At 42.6% G+C, this 19,395-nt stretch overlaps 1 protein-coding gene across 1 annotated transcript in view; it reads left to right on the top strand.

The window, feature by feature from the left end:
* LOC138947575 (tetratricopeptide repeat protein 21B-like) overlaps nucleotides 1-19,395 on the top strand; it is a 42,273-nt gene that overhangs the window by 13,668 nt on the left and 9,210 nt on the right. Inside the window, exons 16-28 of the mRNA XM_070319073.1 lie at nucleotides 424-544; nucleotides 10,193-10,287; nucleotides 11,009-11,247; nucleotides 11,735-11,807; nucleotides 11,964-12,074; nucleotides 12,557-12,609; nucleotides 13,059-13,147; nucleotides 14,067-14,187; nucleotides 16,215-16,280; nucleotides 17,336-17,438; nucleotides 17,839-17,949; nucleotides 18,348-18,429; nucleotides 19,061-19,211. Of these exons, the coding sequence (XP_070175174.1) occupies nucleotides 424-544; nucleotides 10,193-10,287; nucleotides 11,009-11,247; nucleotides 11,735-11,807; nucleotides 11,964-12,074; nucleotides 12,557-12,609; nucleotides 13,059-13,147; nucleotides 14,067-14,187; nucleotides 16,215-16,280; nucleotides 17,336-17,438; nucleotides 17,839-17,949; nucleotides 18,348-18,429; nucleotides 19,061-19,211 (1,415 nt within the window). The remainder of the gene's footprint in view (nucleotides 1-423; nucleotides 545-10,192; nucleotides 10,288-11,008; nucleotides 11,248-11,734; nucleotides 11,808-11,963; nucleotides 12,075-12,556; nucleotides 12,610-13,058; nucleotides 13,148-14,066; nucleotides 14,188-16,214; nucleotides 16,281-17,335; nucleotides 17,439-17,838; nucleotides 17,950-18,347; nucleotides 18,430-19,060; nucleotides 19,212-19,395) is intronic.

Raw genomic sequence — 19,395 nt, 5'->3', positions numbered from 1 at the left:
TGCGTTAACATACTTAGAGATAAGATCATCTATAACTGAAAAATCATGAAGACCAATAATGGACTGTCATGGAGAATAAATTCACAGGGACTAGACTAGACTCGGACAGACGAAACAAATATGAGATTGACCTTTATTATACATGGTTTATTATACATGGGCCACAGATCAAAACTGCAAAATAAAATCTACAATGTGTCGGACCTGAATGACAGACAAATATAGATAGACAGAGATACAGTCCAACAAAGACAGATAGACAGATACAAACAGGGAGACAAACAGGAAGACAGACAAAGACAGACAGACAGAGATACAAACAGGAAGACAAACAGAAAAACAGAGGGGAGAGGGACGCATCTAAGTGAATGTCTGACAACAATTCAAGTACTTTTTTATCATCATCATCTTGACAATGTACAGGTGCGAGACCACCCCCTGTACCACCTGATCAGGGCGCGCATCCTCAAGAAGCAAGGGGACCTGGCTGAGGCGGTCAAGACGCTCAAAATGGCCATGATCCTGCCTGGGGTCAAATCTTCAAGTGAGTTGTTGCTCATTTACATGTGTCATGCATAACATGTGAAATTTCGCAAACCATGAAAAAATGAGTTGAAGTTACTTAATCGACGATGTTTGGAAGTAACTTTGTTGGGTTTGTACTGGTTGTGAAAGAGTGAATACCCTAGCATGGGACTGGGTGGCCGAGTGGTAACGCACTTGCGCTCGGAAGCGAGAGGTTGCGTGTTCAGGCCTGGGTCAGGCCGCAATTTTCTCCCCCCTTTCCTAACCTAGGTGGTGGGTTCAAGTGCTAGTCTTTCGGATGAGACGAAAAACCGAGGTCCCTTCGTGTACACTACATTGGGGTGTGCACGTTAAAGATCCCACGATTGACAAAAGGGTCTTTCCTGGCAAAATTGTATAGGCATAGATAAAAATGTCCATCAAATACCCGTGGGACTTGGAATAAAGTAAAAAAAATTCCATCTCACACGGCATTAAGTCTCAGGAAACATGAATACACGCATGCAGGGAAAAAAAAATATGGGTAGCGCCGTATGTATGGCAGCTCACTTTCCCCGGGGAGAAAGCAGCTCGAATTTCCATGAGGGTAACCTCACTGGACTGTAAATCTTATCCAATCCAATCCAATCCAATCCTTATAGTGAGACAAATGATCCACACGTGCTCCTTATCCAGGTGTTTCAAACACACCCCTCACTAGTGGTTTGTCTGTGGATTGCTTGTCTCACTAAGAGCAAGGGTGTTCACTCTTTCACAACCCATACAAACCCGACAGAGTTATTTGTGAAAGAGACAAAACACTGCTAGCTTGGGAAACGAGCAGCACATATTTGTGTGCTGCCATTTCTGTTAAAACTACAAAGATCTTTCTCAGTGTGGTCTCCTTTCTGTGTAACTTGTTTCCTAATGAACTTTGAGTGTGTATTTCACTCCTGGGTGGGTCCTCTTCATTCTGTTCTTCAAATCATTGAGCACATTGACATAAAATCATGCAGTGAGAGGGTGTGACGGCATCTTCACTTTCACCAGCCATCTTCTTACCCCTGTCATCAAGTACTATTCTCTTATTGTTGGTTTTTCTATCCTGATCTATCACTTTGTTCTGTAGGAAATTTACAAGGTGTTTCAGGTATGTTTTATGTTCTGTGCACAGAGAATTTTGCTTGAGTGATTCATCCATGCTGCTTTGCTTTCTGGATTGCTTGTTTGATTGATCAACTGGATGGAGGTGTATTCAGTGCTGTCCCCAACTTATTGCAGCGAGAATGATTTCTCTGCTGAATCGCTGCATATGAACTAAGTTTTAAATCTGTATATGCAGTATTTGTCCTATAGGTCGTTTTGAATAGTATTCAATCAATAGTCAGTACCGCAGAAACATGACCACCAACAGACACCGGCAGTGACGGCACTTGTGTTAAGCCTGTCATCCATTTGGAGCTAAAAACAGCACACATCTGCTTCCAGTGTTGATCATGACCATACACTTGGCACACTCCCAAAGCCATATCGCTTGGTGCACTCACTGCAGTTTGGACACACTCCCAAAGCCATATCGCTTGGTGCACTCACTGCAGTTTGGACACACTCCCAAAGCCATATCGCTTGGTGCACTCACTGCAGTTTGGACACACTCCCAAAGCCATATCGCTTGGTGCACTCACTGCAGTTTGGACACACTCCCAAAGCCATATCGCTTGGTGCACTCACTGCAGTTTGGACACACTCCCAAAGCCATATCGCTTGGTGCACTCACTGCAGTGTGGACACACTCCCAAAGCCATATCGCTTGGTGCACTCACTGCAGTTTGGACACACTATTGGTCTACACTGGAGTAAAAGCACTATGATTGATTAGACTGCTGCTTTAGGAAAAAAAAGGGAAAAAAAAGAATGAGGTTGAAAGTGGCTTGTTGAACATTTCAATGCTTGTTATTCTCTCAGGTGCCAGGAGAGTGGTTCCGTATAACTCCCACTAACTTTATTGCACATGTTGTATGCATTAATAAGAGCCCTTACTTCCCTTTGTTGCTCAGATGTTCAAAAAGGTGTCAAAAGTAAGGAAGAACCCATTCACCAGTTGATTTTTTATGGTGCTTCAACGAGCTGGTACATGTAATGACAATTTTGAAAAAAGATAATTACACTTACAGTTTTGCTTTTTCAACAGTGATTAATCACCTAGTGGCCTAGAGCGGTGATTTCCTCATGATTCTTGCCTCTGTGCAACACATCAATGTTCAAGTCTGAAACCACTCCATGGTTCCAGTAAAACAATTTTTTGGAAACACATTGTCGGTTTTTCTGCAAGGAATTCCCTTCATCACTGCCAAAGCGTTATCAACTGTTTGCCACATGAGTGTCATGGTTATACAGCTTCTCCTGCTACAGTCGCACTATCACAGTTTTCAAATGCACTTCCACGCTTCACTGCAGAGTTGCTTGTTTGCAGGTCAAGATATCTATCAACAGTAATTTGAACCATACTTCCGAAAGTTTGTTTATGAGTATGTAGGTGTTGAACGGGGTCCTGTCTGGATGTGCTGACACCACTGAACGATCTGAGTCAGAAATCTCAAAAATTGAGGCTTTGAAGCAGAGCATGGGGCTTTCTTGGTCAAGTTGTGTTTGTGATAACAGATTTCTGGTGTAAGTCGTGCTGACGTTGGCTGAATGGAATGGCTGAATGATGATCACCATTTGGTCACCTCATCCAGGGATGTTGCCACACATTCATACCTATAGGACAAATGTCCTGAGCTCTTCGGCTTCAATAGGACATTTGACTGCTTTCAGACATTTTAATAGGATATTATAAATTGGTGCAAAACACAAAATCATGTGCTCACACACATATCAGTATATGCACCAACATTGTGTGCGTACATTGTTTTATTACTTTTGTTTCAAACAGGACACACACAAAAAAGAAACAAACAAACTAAAAAGCAACCAAAAACTTCAGCACTCTTACTTTGATTGGCACACAAACTGCATGATTTCCTGACAGAGCTTTTTCTTGACAGATTCGACAAAACAGTTTGCCTATATAGATGGTCTCTTTGCTGTCAAATTCTAATCAACTAGTACTAAACAGGGTCAGCCATGAATAGTTAACCTTATTAAGGCGAAGTGCGCCACTGAAATTTAGAGTGATGGGACTTAAACAGCCATTTTGAGTTGTTAGCAGTTTTGCACCTTTCAATCTGTCTACTTTTATGAAATGCATATGATTACACTATACTCCCGCAGTGGGGCACTGCGGTTATGAAATTAAAGGCCCCTCCTGTTTTTGGAACCGCAGGAGCTTTCTAGTTTGCTGTTAGGTAGATTTTTGGTTCCTCTTTCCTGTCATGCTCTCTTTTTCTTCATGAATTCTTTTCTTTTTTCTGCCTTCTTGCTCATTCACCTGTATTTTTTCCAAAAATCTCTTCTCTTGCCGCTTGTCTTGCGATTCATGTATAGTTTAATCTGTTAGTGTTCTGATGTAAGTCCAGCAGTAGATAGGTTAAGCCTATTTTAACATACTGGAAACTGGTAATCTTCCAGTAGGTATTAATTTAGTTTTACTAAAGCCTGCTGGGACACAAGTAATGGGTTAGTGCATTTGTAAACAGGAATCGCTTGACAAGTGGCCCCCTTCATCCCCCCCTTCCTCGTCCTGATATGGCTCTGCGTAGTCGGCTGGACGTTAAGCAACAAATAAACAAACAAACAAACAAAATTACACTATATAAATTCATCAAAGTCTCTAAAAACATATTTCATTGCACCAACCCGGCGAATTTTTCTGTCTTTTCGTTCACTCTTCCGATAAAAATTCCGATTTTCAACCCTTGACAACAGACATTTCTGCTCGCCCAACGCGGAAACGTCGTATACCGTTTGAACAGCAGTTCTCTCACCTGTGTCATTCGGCGGTTATTTTCGGTTAAATATGGATTCTCCTGGGGAAACCCCCCTATTTTTCAAACAAGCAAACCACAGACACTTTCCATATACGGGGGTATGACGTAAATACCTGGCCACGATTGGTCAGATAGGCTCGCGTGGCTTTTCGCGTTTTAAAAGTCGTCTGCTCACCGCGTTTAGTTTTCGACTGAGTTTGCTTAGAAAAATGGCACGTGTGAAAAGATCAACGCTCCGAAAAACACATCATAAAGGCAAGTGTACGAGAAGACAACAACTGAAGAGTTGCAGAGACAAGAGAACAACTAAAACACAATCGGTGACCAAGCGCAAAAAATCTGGATCGACCGCTGTGGCATGCAGATCAAATTCTGCGTCAGGACTGAGAGTGTGTTCTTGGCGGTTTGACGCGAAAACAATTCAAGACGAACACATAGGCCTACACAGCAGCCACTGGTCAAAAGCGACAGGTCCAGAGGCTTCCCAAACAAGGAGATGTCTTGTTGATTTGGAAACCTTTGATGGTATTGACTTGTAAACGAACTTTGTTGTCCGCAATGTAAACAGCCAACGCTGTCACCATGCCCAGACTCAAAACAGAGACACGGCCTTGCAGTGTACGCGCATGTGAGGAAGTTGTTCCAGGTACCGCTGGATACCTTGCTTCCAAAGAAAGCGGTCAAACGGATTATGGTCTCATCAGGCAAGCCGTTTATTCGTCCAGACTCCTTGATATGTGGGCTAGGTGCTCAACAATTTAACACATTTTGTGAAAGTTTAGATTTGGTAGGCATGGATCACAAAACCTTCCAGAAGAAAGCTGATAAACTCTATCAACGACTTGATGTAGATCTACTGGAGGAGAAAGTATTCAGTGAGGCTGTCCGTCAGGTCAGACAGATACACGCAACGCACAATGGAATGACACTGTCTGATGATGATGTTCTTGATATCAGTGTAAGCTACGACGGATCATGGCTGACCAGGGGGCACTGGTCCCACATTGGAATAGCCTAGGGTGTGCTGTAGTCTAGACGTGCTGACTGGAATTTGCTTTGACGCTCATGTTATGTGCAACTACTGTCATACGTTTGCCAGACAACTGGAAACAAACTTCTCCGGGAGAAACCCCTGGAGATATGCTGCCTGGCTGGTAAAACAACTGGACATCTGTGACAAGAATTTTGCAGGTGAGTGCGTAGATCTAAACAGTATGTGTGTATGGTGCGTTTGTGAAGACGTTTGTTGAAATGGGATGATAGTGTGTTGTGTTTGAATTTTACATAGATCTGTAAGTGTTTGTGAAAATGTGTGTCAGTGTTTTGTGTGCGCTGTCTATGTGAAGTGTAGGCCTACGTGTGTGTTTGTGTGTGTGTGTGTGTGTCTGTACGTGTTTGTGTATAAATACACAAATTTGTGTGTGTTTGGGTACTAATCCATGGATAGTAATACATGTACTGAACAAAAACAATGATAGCGTCTTTGTTGGTAGATCTGTGGCTGATTGCCTTGTGTGTGTGTTTGTGTGTGTGTGTGTGTGTGCATGCATGTGTGTGTGTGTGTGTGTGTGTGTGTGTGTGTGTTTGTGTGTGTGTGTGTGTGTGCATGCATGTGTGTGTGTGTGTTTGGGTACTAATCCATGCATAGTAATACATGTACTGAACAAAAGCAATAATAGCGTCTATGTTGGTAGATATGTGGCTGATTGCCTTTTGTGTGTGTGTGTGTTTGTGTGTGTTTGTGTGTTTGCTATTCAGTGGCTGACTTTGACTGAAACGGTGGTTTTATTTTTAGGTTCCAGTGGCATCATGGAAGTCGAGGCGGCTCGGGTTCTGTGGGGCAGGTCAGTGTCGCAGCACAATCTGCGATACACAGTTATCCTGTCAGACGGTGACACAAAAACCTTCCAGGAACTTTCCAAAATAAAGCCTTATGGAGATCAAGTAACCATCGAAAAAGAAGAGTGCATCAATCACGTTTCCAAGCGTTTTGTAACAGCGCTTCGCAACCTTGTGACAGACTGCCGCAAAAAAGGAATCACTTTGGGAGGGCGAGGGTATGATCAGCTGACTCTGAATACAATCAGGAAGTTGACGATATATTATAATCGGGCAATTAGGGGGGGGGGGGGGGTAAGACAGTTGCAGACATGAAACGGGCAGTGATGGCATCTCTGCGTCACGGCTTCTCAACAGATGACAAGCCACAGCATGACTTGTGCCCCCATGGTGCCGCGTCATGGTCCTTCTACCAGCCCCCAGGACCACACGCAAAACTCGTCCATACACCTCTCAACTTCAAGAAGCTGAATCCTCCTCTAGAACCAGTTTACCAGAGACTGACGAAAGATCAACTGCTTCAGAGATGTGTGTCAGGAAAAACCCAAAACTCTAATGAGTGTCTCCACAGCAGCATTTGGGTTCGCTGCCCCAAGGACAAATTTGCATGCAAAAATCGCGTACGGTTTGCAGTCGTCACAGGGGCTAGGGAATTCAATTTTGAACCAGCGGCTGCTCTCAACACTGCACAGTTCTACGGCTTTACAACAGGCTGTAACATGAAAAGACTAAACAAGGCTAGGAGTGTAAAAGGGTTCTTGGCAGCCTCAGGTTCAAGAAAGATCAGCTAAACAAGAGACGCGACACTGTGCGTGCAGCTAAACTCAAAAGACAGGATGAGCTCATCAGACTACAAGGGGGTGCAGCATATGCTGCTGGGCAGTTTTAGGTAAGCCTGTAGTTACCAGGTGTCTGTGAAAAATACCTGAACTATGTTAACATTGATTTGGGGTGAATGAAAGAGCTTTGAAATGTTCTCGGCCTTGTTTCTCTGTTCAGCGTTTTTGCATGACCTGCTTTCTAGGAAACTGTTTTTCTTCAATCCAGCTGTTCAGAATGCAATGAAACTTAAGGGACATGCTTATCAGAGGACAACCTGTGGAATGACAACAGGAATTTTCTTTAAATTAATAAATAACTGTTCAGGCGGGTCATATTTACTAAAATTGTGCTGAAAAACATGGTAATTCATCTAAAAAAAATATTTTATCAGAACTATTCATCCTAGAAAAAATCCCTGTTGTCATTCCACAACTATGGACTCCTACATCCTACATACAAAAAATCACATTCCTATGATTTAAGGGGAAGCTAAAAAACGTGTTCCTAGCAACCCATTTTGGCAGTTGGAGATTGCCGTTTCCATGGTAACGGACAGTGACGGTACTGAAAACGTTATCCGTTTTGAAATCGTATATGCCTTACCACTTCATAAGCATATAACATTAGCCTATGGTAGAAGTAAATACAAATTTAGATTTTAGTGGCTCCCTTTGCCTTAAAAGACCGTTTGTGTGAATTTCCTGCTGTACTGGCACCATCTACAAGTGACGAAACTTTACTTTCCGTGATTGTGGAGGTTTTAGCGGCGAAACTGCCATTGGCCCCACTGTCATTTTCCAGAATGATGCTAGCCGTGTTTTCCCATGTTCTTGGCCCTAATTTAGCACCTGATGCCGTTGAAAAGCCAAACGTGTTCAGTTTTTTCTTTCTTAGGCAGGCTTTAGTTTTTTTCGGTGGCATATTTCAGTGCCGTGCGCTTCATCTCTAACCTAAAGCAAGTTAAAGCAGACACGAGCCTTGGTCAGTTAGAGTTGTCTCCCGTACTCATAACTTTAGTGTGCTGTAGACGGGTGCATGTTCGCAAACGGCTCATACCCCAAACGGTTCGTAAAACGCAAGATCTGCACTGCACAACTTCAGTGCACCTGTACGCGAGAGCGCTCAGTCGCTTTTTGAAGATTTTATCATGAAAGGAAAATTGTCAAATAACGCGCTGTCCGAAGGAATGGAGTTCTTATCGGACATGGACCGCGCTCAGTTGAAAACAATAGGACATCTGACCGCCATGCGGCTATGTGAATCGGACATTTGAGCCTTTTAATCGGTCTATGTCCTATGTCCGCCACCTAACGACATCCCTGCTCATCTGTTGATTTTTGAAAGCTGAAAGCTTGTTTTCACTAGGGTAGACTGTTTTAGAATGCGTCCAGAGTTGACTGTGATCCTTTACCTGACAGGATACCCCCCCCCCCCTCCCACTCACCCCTTTAATGACTGTGCCACACCTGAGGAGATTGGTTCTTGCAAGGGATGGAGTCTCAAAGTGGAAGTAAATTTACAGACGTTATGATCTGAAATTTGAAAATCTGAGGTCTTAAAAGACCTTAAGGTTGGGGTTGGGTGGGTACCCACCTCATGGCTATTCTGATTCTCCTTACAAAGTGGAAGCACTACCTCATGGCTATTCTGATTCTCCTTACAAAGTGGAAGCACTACCTCATGCCTGTTCTGATTCTCCTCACAAAGTGGAAGTACTACCTCATGGCTATTCTGATTCTCCTTACAAAGTGGAAGCACTACCTCATGGCTATTCTGATTCTCATTACAAAGTGGAAGCACTACCTCATGGCTATTCTGATTCTCCTTACAAAGTGGAAGCACTACCTCATGGCTATTCTGATTCTCCTTACAAAGTGGAAGCACTACCTCATGGCTATTCTGATTCTCCTTACAAAGTGGAAGCACTACATCATGGCTATTCTGATTCTCCTTACAAAGTGGAAGCACTACCTCATGGCTATTCTGATTCTCCTCACAAAGTGGAAGCACTACCTCATGGCTATTCTGATTCTCCTTACAAAGTGGAAGCACTACCTCATGGCTATTCTGATTCTCCTTACAAAGTGGAAGCACTACCTCATGGCTATTCTGATTCTCCTCACAAAGTGGAAGCACTACCTCATGGCTATTCTGATTCTCCTTACAAAGTGGAAGCACTACATCATGGCTATTCTGATTCTCCTTACAAAGTGGAAGCACTACCTCATGGCTATTCTGATTCTCCTCACAAAGTGGAAACACTACCTCATGGCTATTCTGATTCTCATTACAAAGTGGAAGCACTACCTCATGGCTATTCTGATTCTCCTTACAAAGTGGAAGCACTACATCATGGCTATTCTGATTCTCATTACAAAGTGGAAGCACTACCTCATGGCTATTTTGATTCTCCTCACAAAGTGGAAACACTACCTCATGGCTATTCTGATTCTCATTACAAAGTGGAAGCACTACCTCATGGCTATTCTGATTCTCCTCACAAAGTGGAAGCACTACCTCATGGCTATTCTGATTCTCCTTACAAAGTGGAAGCACTACCTTAGGCTATTCTGATTCTCCTTTCAAAGTGGAAGCACTACCTCATGGCTATTCTGATTCTCCTCACAAAGTGGAAGCACTACCTCATGGCTATTTTCGTGGTCGGCTGGGCGTTAAGCAAACAAACAAACATACCTCATGGCTATTCTGATTCTCCTTACAAAGTGGAAGCACTACCTCATGGCTATTCTGATTCTCCTTACAAAGTGGAAGCACTACCTCATGGCTATTCTGATTCTCCTTACAAAGTTGAAGCACTACCTCTGTGGCTTTTATGAAGATAAGTAGGCAAGTAGAATCTTAGAAAGATACTTTAAAGTTTTTTTATTTTTTATTCCAAAGGTTCCATTATTAGCTATTTTAACTTCCCCGAAAGCGGCGTATGGCTGCCTAAATGGCGGGGTAAAAACGGTCATACACGTAAAATTCCACTCGTGCAAAAAACACGTAGTGTACGTGGGAGTTTCAGCCCACGAACGAAGAAGAAGAAGAAGAAGAAGCTATTTTAACGTTCAATACTGTGCGTTTGGTGTGTGCAGCCAAGAAGGCGGGCAAAGTGCAGGAGATCTCTGTCAACGACCGTGTGTCTGTCTTCCTGGAGCTGGCCGAGGCTCACCGTCTGCTTGGAGAACAGGTACAACTTTTTGTTATTGATTACTCTCTTGCAATGACTTTTTTTTCATGTATGATTTATTAATGTTGTCAGTACTCATGTGTGTATATGACTTGAAGCTATAATTTCACCAGATTGCCACCGGCACGGTGGCCTTGTGGTAAGGCGTCCGCCCCGTGATCGGGAGGTCGTGGGTTCGAACCCCGGCCGGGTCATACCTAAGACTTTAAAATTGGCTATCTAGTGGCTGCTCCGCCTGGCGTCTGGCATTATGGGGTTAGTGCTAGGACTTGTTGGTCCGGTGTCAGAATAATGTGACTGGGTGAGACATGAAGCCTGTGCTGCGACTTCTGTCTTGTGTGTGGCGCACGTTATATGTCAATGCAGCACCGCCCTGATACGGCCCTTCGTGGTCGGCTGGGCGTTAAGCAAACAAACAAACAAAACAAACCAGATTGCCACGAAATCAGGTGCGGCAGGGAAGTACATGTGTAGACCAACAAAGAATAAGTCATTCCATTATATTGGTAGCCCCAGAAATGATTCTATCAGGCTTAATATTGTACAAATAGTCATGAATCAAGTAAGGATGAACCTGCATTCTATTTGTTTTAGTGGCAAATGCTTTTGGCGAGCAGATGTTCATTGTTCAAGGCCATTGGCCATAAATACCACAATCAAAACATACATATCCATCACAGCAAGTACTGTTAATGCTCATGCATGACTGTCCTTCCTGTAGCATGAAGCTGCCAAAGTGATGCAGGACGCAATCAACGAGTTTCAAAACACGCCCGAGGAAGTTCGCATTGCCATCGCCAACTCTGACCTCTCATTGGCTCGCGGCGACATCGAGATGGCTCTCAGCATGCTCAGAAACATCCAACCAGATCAGCCGTACTTTGTGGAAGCCAGAGAGAAAATGGCCGACATCTATCTCCACCATCGCAAAGACAAGCGTCTCTATGCCAGCTGCTACAGGTAAGGGATGTAATGATATGCAGATTTATTACCATGTTAGTGCACTGCACCGTGTGACTTATTTGACCAATCAGGACTGGTTTTCGTTGACCTGCTAAATGTTTTAACGGTCAGGATGGGGGCCATTGTGTTTATCGCATTAAAAGTGACTGACACAAAGTAAGTTTAGAATGAACAATATTAGGGTGAGTTCTTGTATGGAATTACACTTTATTTTTTTTTAAATATTCTATACAAAATTAATAAATGTACTGAACTACACATTTTTAGCAACCAGTGGCAGCATCTTACTTGCAGGATTACTTTACATATTATTTTCATTGCAATTTGACGGGTAATAGAGGGCTAATTCTGTAAAAAGACACTGTTAAATGGAGGACTCTTTGTTCTGCAGTTCTGTACATGGGGAAGCGTGTGTATCCTCAAAGTTATGAAGGTTGCTTTCGCAAGTTTTTGTGTTATTATCAACGGGAATGTTTGTTTGCAGGGAACTGGTTGACAAGCACCCCAGTCCTCACACCTGTCTGTTGCTTGGAGATGCCTACATGAGTATTCAGGAGGTGTGTGTCTGTGTTTATGTCTGTATGTGTCTGTCTGTCTGTGTATCCATGTTTATGTCTGTATGTGTCTGTGTGTGTGTTTCTGTAAGCGTGTGTTTGTGTGTACCATTATTTTTATCTAGTGATAAAAAGAAAAACTAATGTTTCTGTGGACAGCCAGAGAAGGCGATAGAGGTGTACGAGTCAGCCCTGAAGAGGAATCCCAAGGACGCAGCACTGGCCACCAAGATCGGTCAAGCCCTAGTCAAGACTCACAACTATGCAAAGGTGGATAATACATACATGACTTTAATGCACTGTTGTGTTTAGACTAATATTTATTGTGAAAGTCTCTTTTTGTGAATCCATGTATGGGAATGGTTAGGTCACAGTGAATGTACAGCTGTATACCAAATTGTTCCAAAAACTGTAATTCCTAGCTTGCTTGTTGTAATAGTTCAGCCCAAAGGGAAGCTTTAGCTCTTTTTACAGAGGTTCACAAGAAAAGCATTTTGTTGTTTGCCCAGCAGAGTGTGTTCTAGCTGACACAAAATAACACTTTCCCAGTTCTGCTAATTTATTTCTTAATAACTTTTGTTTGAAAGCCTGTCATTCTGCTGTGGTTGAAATCATTTTTGTGTTTGCCCCAAAGTAAAAGGAAGTAATTCCTGTGTGTTAGGCGTTTCTTATTTATGAGCATATGAATTTATCGCAGCATTTTGTGTTTGTTTAAGATTGTACATGTATATTCACTTGCTCTATTTTCACAGGCAATCAACTATTACGAAGCATCCTTGAAGGCAGGTGGTCAAGCATCTCTTAGGTAAGGAGTTTTTGTATTATATCTGTCAAACTAAACAGACTTGCATTGGCATTTCAAACAAATCGATTCTTCCCTCTCCACCTTACCTCCCTTTATCCCATCAGCAAAGGCTTGGGACACTGTTAAGATAACTGTTAAATAGCTTACTGCTGCTGATCACAGTGTTATTTAGATGAATTAATTGTAATTATTTGATTAGGCATGCATGTGTGTGTGTGTGTGTGTGTGTGTATGTGCATGCATTTGTACATGTGTGCGTGTGTGTGAGCGTAATTATGTACATGCATGTGTGTGTGTGAATGTCTCTCTCTGTATGTGTGTGTGAAAGTGTGAGCTTGCGTGCATACACCATGACAGATGTTTGGAGATGTCCTCACAATCAGTTTGCTATGATGGCACACTGTTCCTCTCTTACTGGTGATATTTAATGCAGCATATGTTTGTTTCAGACATGACCTGGCCGAGTTACTGCTCAGGCTGCGACAGTACGACAAGGCAGAGAAGGTGCTCAAACAGGCCCTGGAGAATGAAGGACAAGGTAATGGGGCAGGACAGTTTGTTAACCTCCTTCTGAAGAACAGTCATGCAAAATTGTGAAATGATGTAGTGGAAACTGTAGATTGTAAATGAAACGTAGCTGCTGCTATTTGATGATTATTCAATTGCCTATTGACTCGGTGATACGTAAGACCCATTGACTGGTTGATGATTTAGGCGACTCACTGTTCCAATGAATGATGAGGAATGCTGTCATGACCAATGGTTGAAGATAGGAAAATAGTCACACTGTTGTTGACAATGCTTCAGACAGTTCTTCATATGGATCAGAGCGATCTTACCAGTTTTTTAAACCCGTATTTGTTTACAACATATGACGGGCGAAGTGGCGCAGTGGTAAGACGTCGGCCTCCTAATCGGTAGGTCGTGAGTTCAAATCCCGGTCGCTGCCACCTGGTGGGTTAAGAGTGGGAATTTTTCCGATCTCCCAGGTCAACTTATGTGCAGACCTGCTAGTGACTTAACCCCCTTCGTGTGTACACGCAAGCACAAGACCAATTGCACACGGAAAAGATCCTGTAATCCATGTCGGAGTTCGGTGGGTTATGGAAACACGAAAATACCCAGCATGCCTACCCAACGAAAGCGGAGTGAAGCTGACTATGCTCTCAGAGTATAGTGTGGGGAACCCAAATGGGCAAACGAGCTCACACGTCACCAGAATTTCTGGAACGCTGAAGAAGAAGAAGTTTACAAGATGAATCCCAGTTCAAAATTCAACCAGGCAAACCATGTTAAAAAAAGGCGGTAATTTTGTAACAACCTGTACATATACAACTGGTAGCTGTTTTCGTTTAAGCTATTTTCAGATTTTAACTGGAAAAATACGGAAATTTCCGGTTACATTTTATTTCTCAGAATTAGCAGTTACAGTCAATGGTAAATGTTTGCCTTTTGAGACCTGGAGACGCTGGTGGAGCAGGTGAAGTACCTGATGCTGCTGGCCCGGGTCTACCAGAGAGTGGAGCGCATCCAGGACGCTCAGGACACCTTCACCAAGGCCAGGGACATGCAGGCCAGGTGTGTGTGTGTGTGTGTGTGTGTGGTGTGTGTGTGTGTGTGTGTGTGCGTGTGCGTGTGGCGTGCGTGCGTGTGATAGGGCAAGAAAAAAAGTATGTGGCATTCAAAATTCTTTTTGTTGTACAGTCAAACCTGTCTATACGATCCAGCCAATGATGAAATGTGATCGTTAAATAGACAGGTAGTCGCTATGTAAAAGAGAACTCAAGGGTCCATTGGTGTGGTCTTAACACTTTCGCGACGGGACACTGATAAATCAGTAACCGCGCTGACACGCCCATGGACGGGACGCGCATTTTTCAGTATCAGTCATACAAGGTACAAGACTCGTGATTGCTTCCCGGTTTTTGAAGATTGCAATAAATTGAGTTGTTTCCCTTGATACACGTGGTTTTCTCTTCCGGCTTGATCAAATTAGTGCAGATTTGCGTGGTGTTTTCGAACAAAAAAAATGAATCGAAGGCGAGCCTTGTCACGGGAGGAGATTCTCCGGATGTTGGATCTTGAGGATCCTGTAGATCATGATACATCGTGTCGTTTTAGCCTCAAGAAAGCGATAATAGCAGTGATATTGAGGAAGAAACAGTCCCGTTGTTGCTAGTACGAGTCGGCAAACTACACGTGGTAGGGGGTGATACTGCTAGACGAACATGTATCTCGGAATCGTGCAGGAGCTATGGGGGCGTGGCAGCACTGATAACAATGGATGGCTGGAGCCTTCTAATCCTTTTGGAAATGTTCATAGGTGTATAGTTGGTACTTTGTTGTGAAAATGTGACTTATATTCAATATGGATTACCTAGACATCATTTGGTGAGTGTTACAGTTTTGTTTCATTTGAGTCAGGATGCTGTGAGTGAATGCGTGATTTGCTTGTTTTTTTCTTTGTACTGTCTCCTTATTTCTGTGTACAATGTTAACAATATTTCAGCTAATTCATAGGTTTTACACCTTGTTTGGTTATAACATTATTTATAATACTTTCTGTTAAAAAATAACTTTTAAAAAAAGCAGTGGAAAATAAAACACACACAAAAAAACGTTAAAAAACACAAATTATCCCCCTTTCACCCCCCTTTCACCCCCCTTTAATAATAATAATAATAATAAGAACATTTATATAGCGCTAAATCAAAAACTTTCGTTAAAAAGGCCTGCTCTATAAGCGCTTGACATCTAAACTAAAACGTCATTCACACTCTTTGCAATGATGTACAAGAACTTCATGTCACACTCTTTCATTCAGTATTGCACCATTCACACAGTTATTATTCTGTACAAGACAATAAGTTAGTCTAACATTTAGAATGTTCATAAGATGAAAACAAGAGAAAACCAGACTGATTAAAACAACTGCTTAGTGCTAACAAAGCATGAATCTTAATGATAACGTAATACATATTTAACTGTTAAGACCATAAAAAACCTATATGCTAAAATAACTTCGAACTTTGCTAAAACAAATCGCGTGACAAACTTATAAATAGCACGACTGAACTGGGCATCCATTTTTGAATTAGTACACAAAATTTGGTGGTGATTGGACTTAATTCAAGCTTGCTAGACAGATTTCTTTACAGTTACTGATTTTTGGGAAGTTTCTTGGTGGCAAGCTTGGGCAGGCAGGACGTTAACGCCGTGGCAGTGCTAGTCACAATAGTGTTAATGGGCAGGTGGTCCTCCTTGAGAGGTGGTGGCCCGGGGCAGGTTCTACCATCTGCTTCATGCTTCTCTCAAGCACACAAGCAGTAGCCTTTAATTTGCTTTCATTGACAATGCTATGCAGAGTTGTCAATCTTGTATTACAAATAACAGAACACACATACAGACAACTAAAAAAGGCTATATCAAACAAAACAAAAAAAGCACAAGAAGGAATAGGTTCAATTAGATTGAAGTTAGCACAGGAACAATCCAGCACCAGACAAGACTTAATTTGTGACCAGCAATTTGGCAGCCACCGGGTGTGAAGTTATATCAGAGTTATGAGAGTGATGTTATTACTGCATTTTGATTCCTGTTTTCAGAGTTCTAAAGAGAGTGCAGATGGAACAGCCTGATGTTCTGACAACACAGAAACAACTTGCAGCAAAGTAAGTCACAGTTTAAGAAGTTTTTGAGCTCCTGGTTATATTTTAAAGTCTAAGGGAGGTAAGTAAAGAGATAAGAAGAGGTTGTTACCCTTGAATCACATTTGTTGATCAGAAGGAGGGTGCCATGTATTGCTGGAAATGGTATATCACTCAAACAACAAAATGAAAAGAGCATAGTCAGCTTATCCAGAACTGACGATGGTTAGTATCAACACTCAACAGGTACAATCAGTGGCGTTACCCATAGTACCCTAGTGATGGACTGCTTGCATTTAGAGCTGGTGTAGCGATGTGAGATTGGCCCCTCTGTCACCTTTTGCCCTCGGCCTGGTTGATCTTGTATAAACTCCACACTGACTGAACAAAAAAACACCCTTCGATAATACTGATGAGCGACCTTGGGTACCTAACATTCACGGGGTCAGATTTGTCAAACCAATTTTTTAAATTTAAACGTATAAATTTGATTCATTCTAAAATGTTTCCCTTCTCATTCAAGGGACTCACCACTCGGTACACGTTTTCGAAGAAATCGAATTTTGGGGTGAAATCTATTCAATTTCATCACCAATTTTCTTCACATGCAAGAAACTGACATGCTTTTCGTCCTTCAATAAGTGCACTTCTTTAATTTGACCAGGAAACAACATTTCAGTCTCGAGTAAATATCAAGGGGGTAAGGTGACAGAGGGGCCAATCGCACATCGTTACACTGGTAGGCTGCTGACGATCCAGGTGACTGGCGTATCTCTGCTTTATTTCCTGAACTCTCATCAGTGTGTTCATTTCGGTGTCAAATTGTATGTTACTCACAAACTTACTGAGACACTCTTGTGTCACATGATTATGTATAAACATTTTAGACCAACAAAACAATAGAAAAAGAAAAAGAAAGAAAAATTTTGCAAAAAGAAAGAAAAAACCACCGTAAACAATCAACATAAACTGAGTGTCAGTTCTGTTTATTAACATTCAAGTGAATACATAATCTTGCATTTTTGATAAAAAATGTTTTGGGTCCGTGAACTCACCATTCTTGTTTGTGTGATCCTCAGTATCTGCTGTCAGCTGGCGGAGCAGTCGGCCAATCAGAGAGACTTTGAGAAAGCCATCAGGTACTACAAGGATGCCCTGGTCTACAACGATAATGACTCCAAGGTACAGAACGATTCTTTTTGTGTTAGAGTGTACAGTTATTAGGTAAGCAACAGCGGAAAACGTTGATAGTTCTTAGTTGGGCTTGAAAGTAGGGTGAGGAATATTGTAAACCATGTTTTAACCTTTCTCTGATGTGTTGAGTAAGTCACTGTCATTGTTGTGACATCAATGTCACATTTACAGTACAGAAAAAATGTAATGGACAAACTTTGGAAGTTTTTCTTAATTTGTCTTTGATCTTTTGTGCGTGTGTTGATCCTATAAGCAAATGAGACCAGCAGCTTGTTCAGCATGAGACTGAGTGCCAGTATAATTGGGAGTTGGGGTTGTTGATTCATCCACCCATGCAGTTAATGTTTTGTGAGTTGTTTCATGTTTTGCATCGTCTTCTCCTCACCAGGTGATGCTAGCGCTGGCAGGGCTGTACCTGTCGACAGAGGACCTGGACTCCTGTCAGCATCAGCTGATGACACTGCTCAAAGGGGAGAAAGACAATGATGCTGCCACCATTGTGAGTTGTTGGTGTGTGTGTGTGTGTGTGTCTGTGTCTGTCTGTGTCTGTTTTTGTGTGTCTCTGTGTGTGTGTGTGTGTGTGAGTGTGTGTGTGTGTCTGTGGGTGTCTGTGTGTGTGTGTGTGTGTGTGTTTGTTTGTTTGTGTGTGTGTCTGAGTGTGTGTGTGTCTGTGTGTCTGTGTGTGTGTGTGTGTGTGTCTGAATGCGTGTGCGTGCGCAGAGAGAGAAAAACAGAGAGAGACAGAATGTTTGTGTGTTACAAAGAGATTATTTTCATTTATTTTCCACTGCTTCTTGGTATTTTTTTCCAGGCGTTGACAAGAGAAGCAGAATGGAGAAAAAGAAGGTACATGTAATATTGAATTTTTATAGCCAAAACTGTGTTGACTTTGTGCAGATGTTGGCAGATCTGTTGTTCCGCAAGAATGAGTACGACACGGCCATGTACCACTTTCAGCAGTTGCTACAGATGAAAGCTGGTGAGTTGTTCGCAGTATGCTTGTTAGAAGTAATCTCAACATCATGTTGCTCATGAATGAAGCACAATATATGTTATTTGTATTATTGACCAAACTAGGACATTTTACACTGATCGAGACAGAGAGTGTTCCTTCCGGGACCACGCCAGCAGTTGAGGTGAATAATGGTTGTCCAGTTCTGTGTAAACTGTCAGATTTACTTTTACTTTTTTGGGTTACGATTGAACGCACACAAACATGCACTCTTTTGTAGTCTCGGCTAGCCGCCTAAATATGAGTTTTAGTCGGGCTCTGACGTCACATGGCTCAAAGAAGAAAATGATGTGTGGCCAGTAAAGACAAGTAAGATGCCACACACACAGACAGGCATATTCACACACGCACACACATAATAAAAAAATAATCAGTTTTGGCCTTTGGCTGAAAAGCTGTCTAAAATGTGTTACGGCAAAAATCCCGGTTATGTCGATATATACACGGATGCACAAATAAAACAAACGCACACGTGTGCTTGAACACACATTATCTTCCTATAAACCTGGCTGGCTTCATGGAGTTTGTTTTTAATTCATGAAAACTGAACAAGCTAATCATCGCCTAGCCTCATTGTCATTGTTCTCTGTATGTTCAGACAACTACGAAGCGCTGGCACGTCTGGTGGACCTGATGCGCAGGGCGGGCAAGCTGGACGAGGTGCCCAAGTTCCTGGAGATGGCCGAGTCCGCGTCCCCCAGAGCTCTGGTGGAGGCTGGCTACAGCTACTGCAAGGGACTGTATGAATGGTGAGTTGTGAAACAGTTAGCGTAGCGAGATGTGTGAGTGTGGGCAGAGTGTGGAGGCTGGCTACAGCTACTGCAAGGTTATGAATGGTGAGTAGGGAAACAGTTAGCGTAGCGAGATGTGTGAGTGTGGGCAGAGTCTGCATCCCCCAGAGCCCTCGTGGAGGCTGGCTACAGCTACTGCAAG

The sequence above is a fragment of the Littorina saxatilis genome, linkage group LG14, assembly GCF_037325665.1.
Source record: "Littorina saxatilis isolate snail1 linkage group LG14, US_GU_Lsax_2.0, whole genome shotgun sequence".
NCBI classification, from domain to species: Eukaryota; Metazoa; Mollusca; class Gastropoda; order Littorinimorpha; family Littorinidae; genus Littorina; species Littorina saxatilis.
The sequence above is the reverse complement of the archived record's forward strand: the minus strand, read 5'-3'. Positions and strand labels throughout refer to the sequence as shown.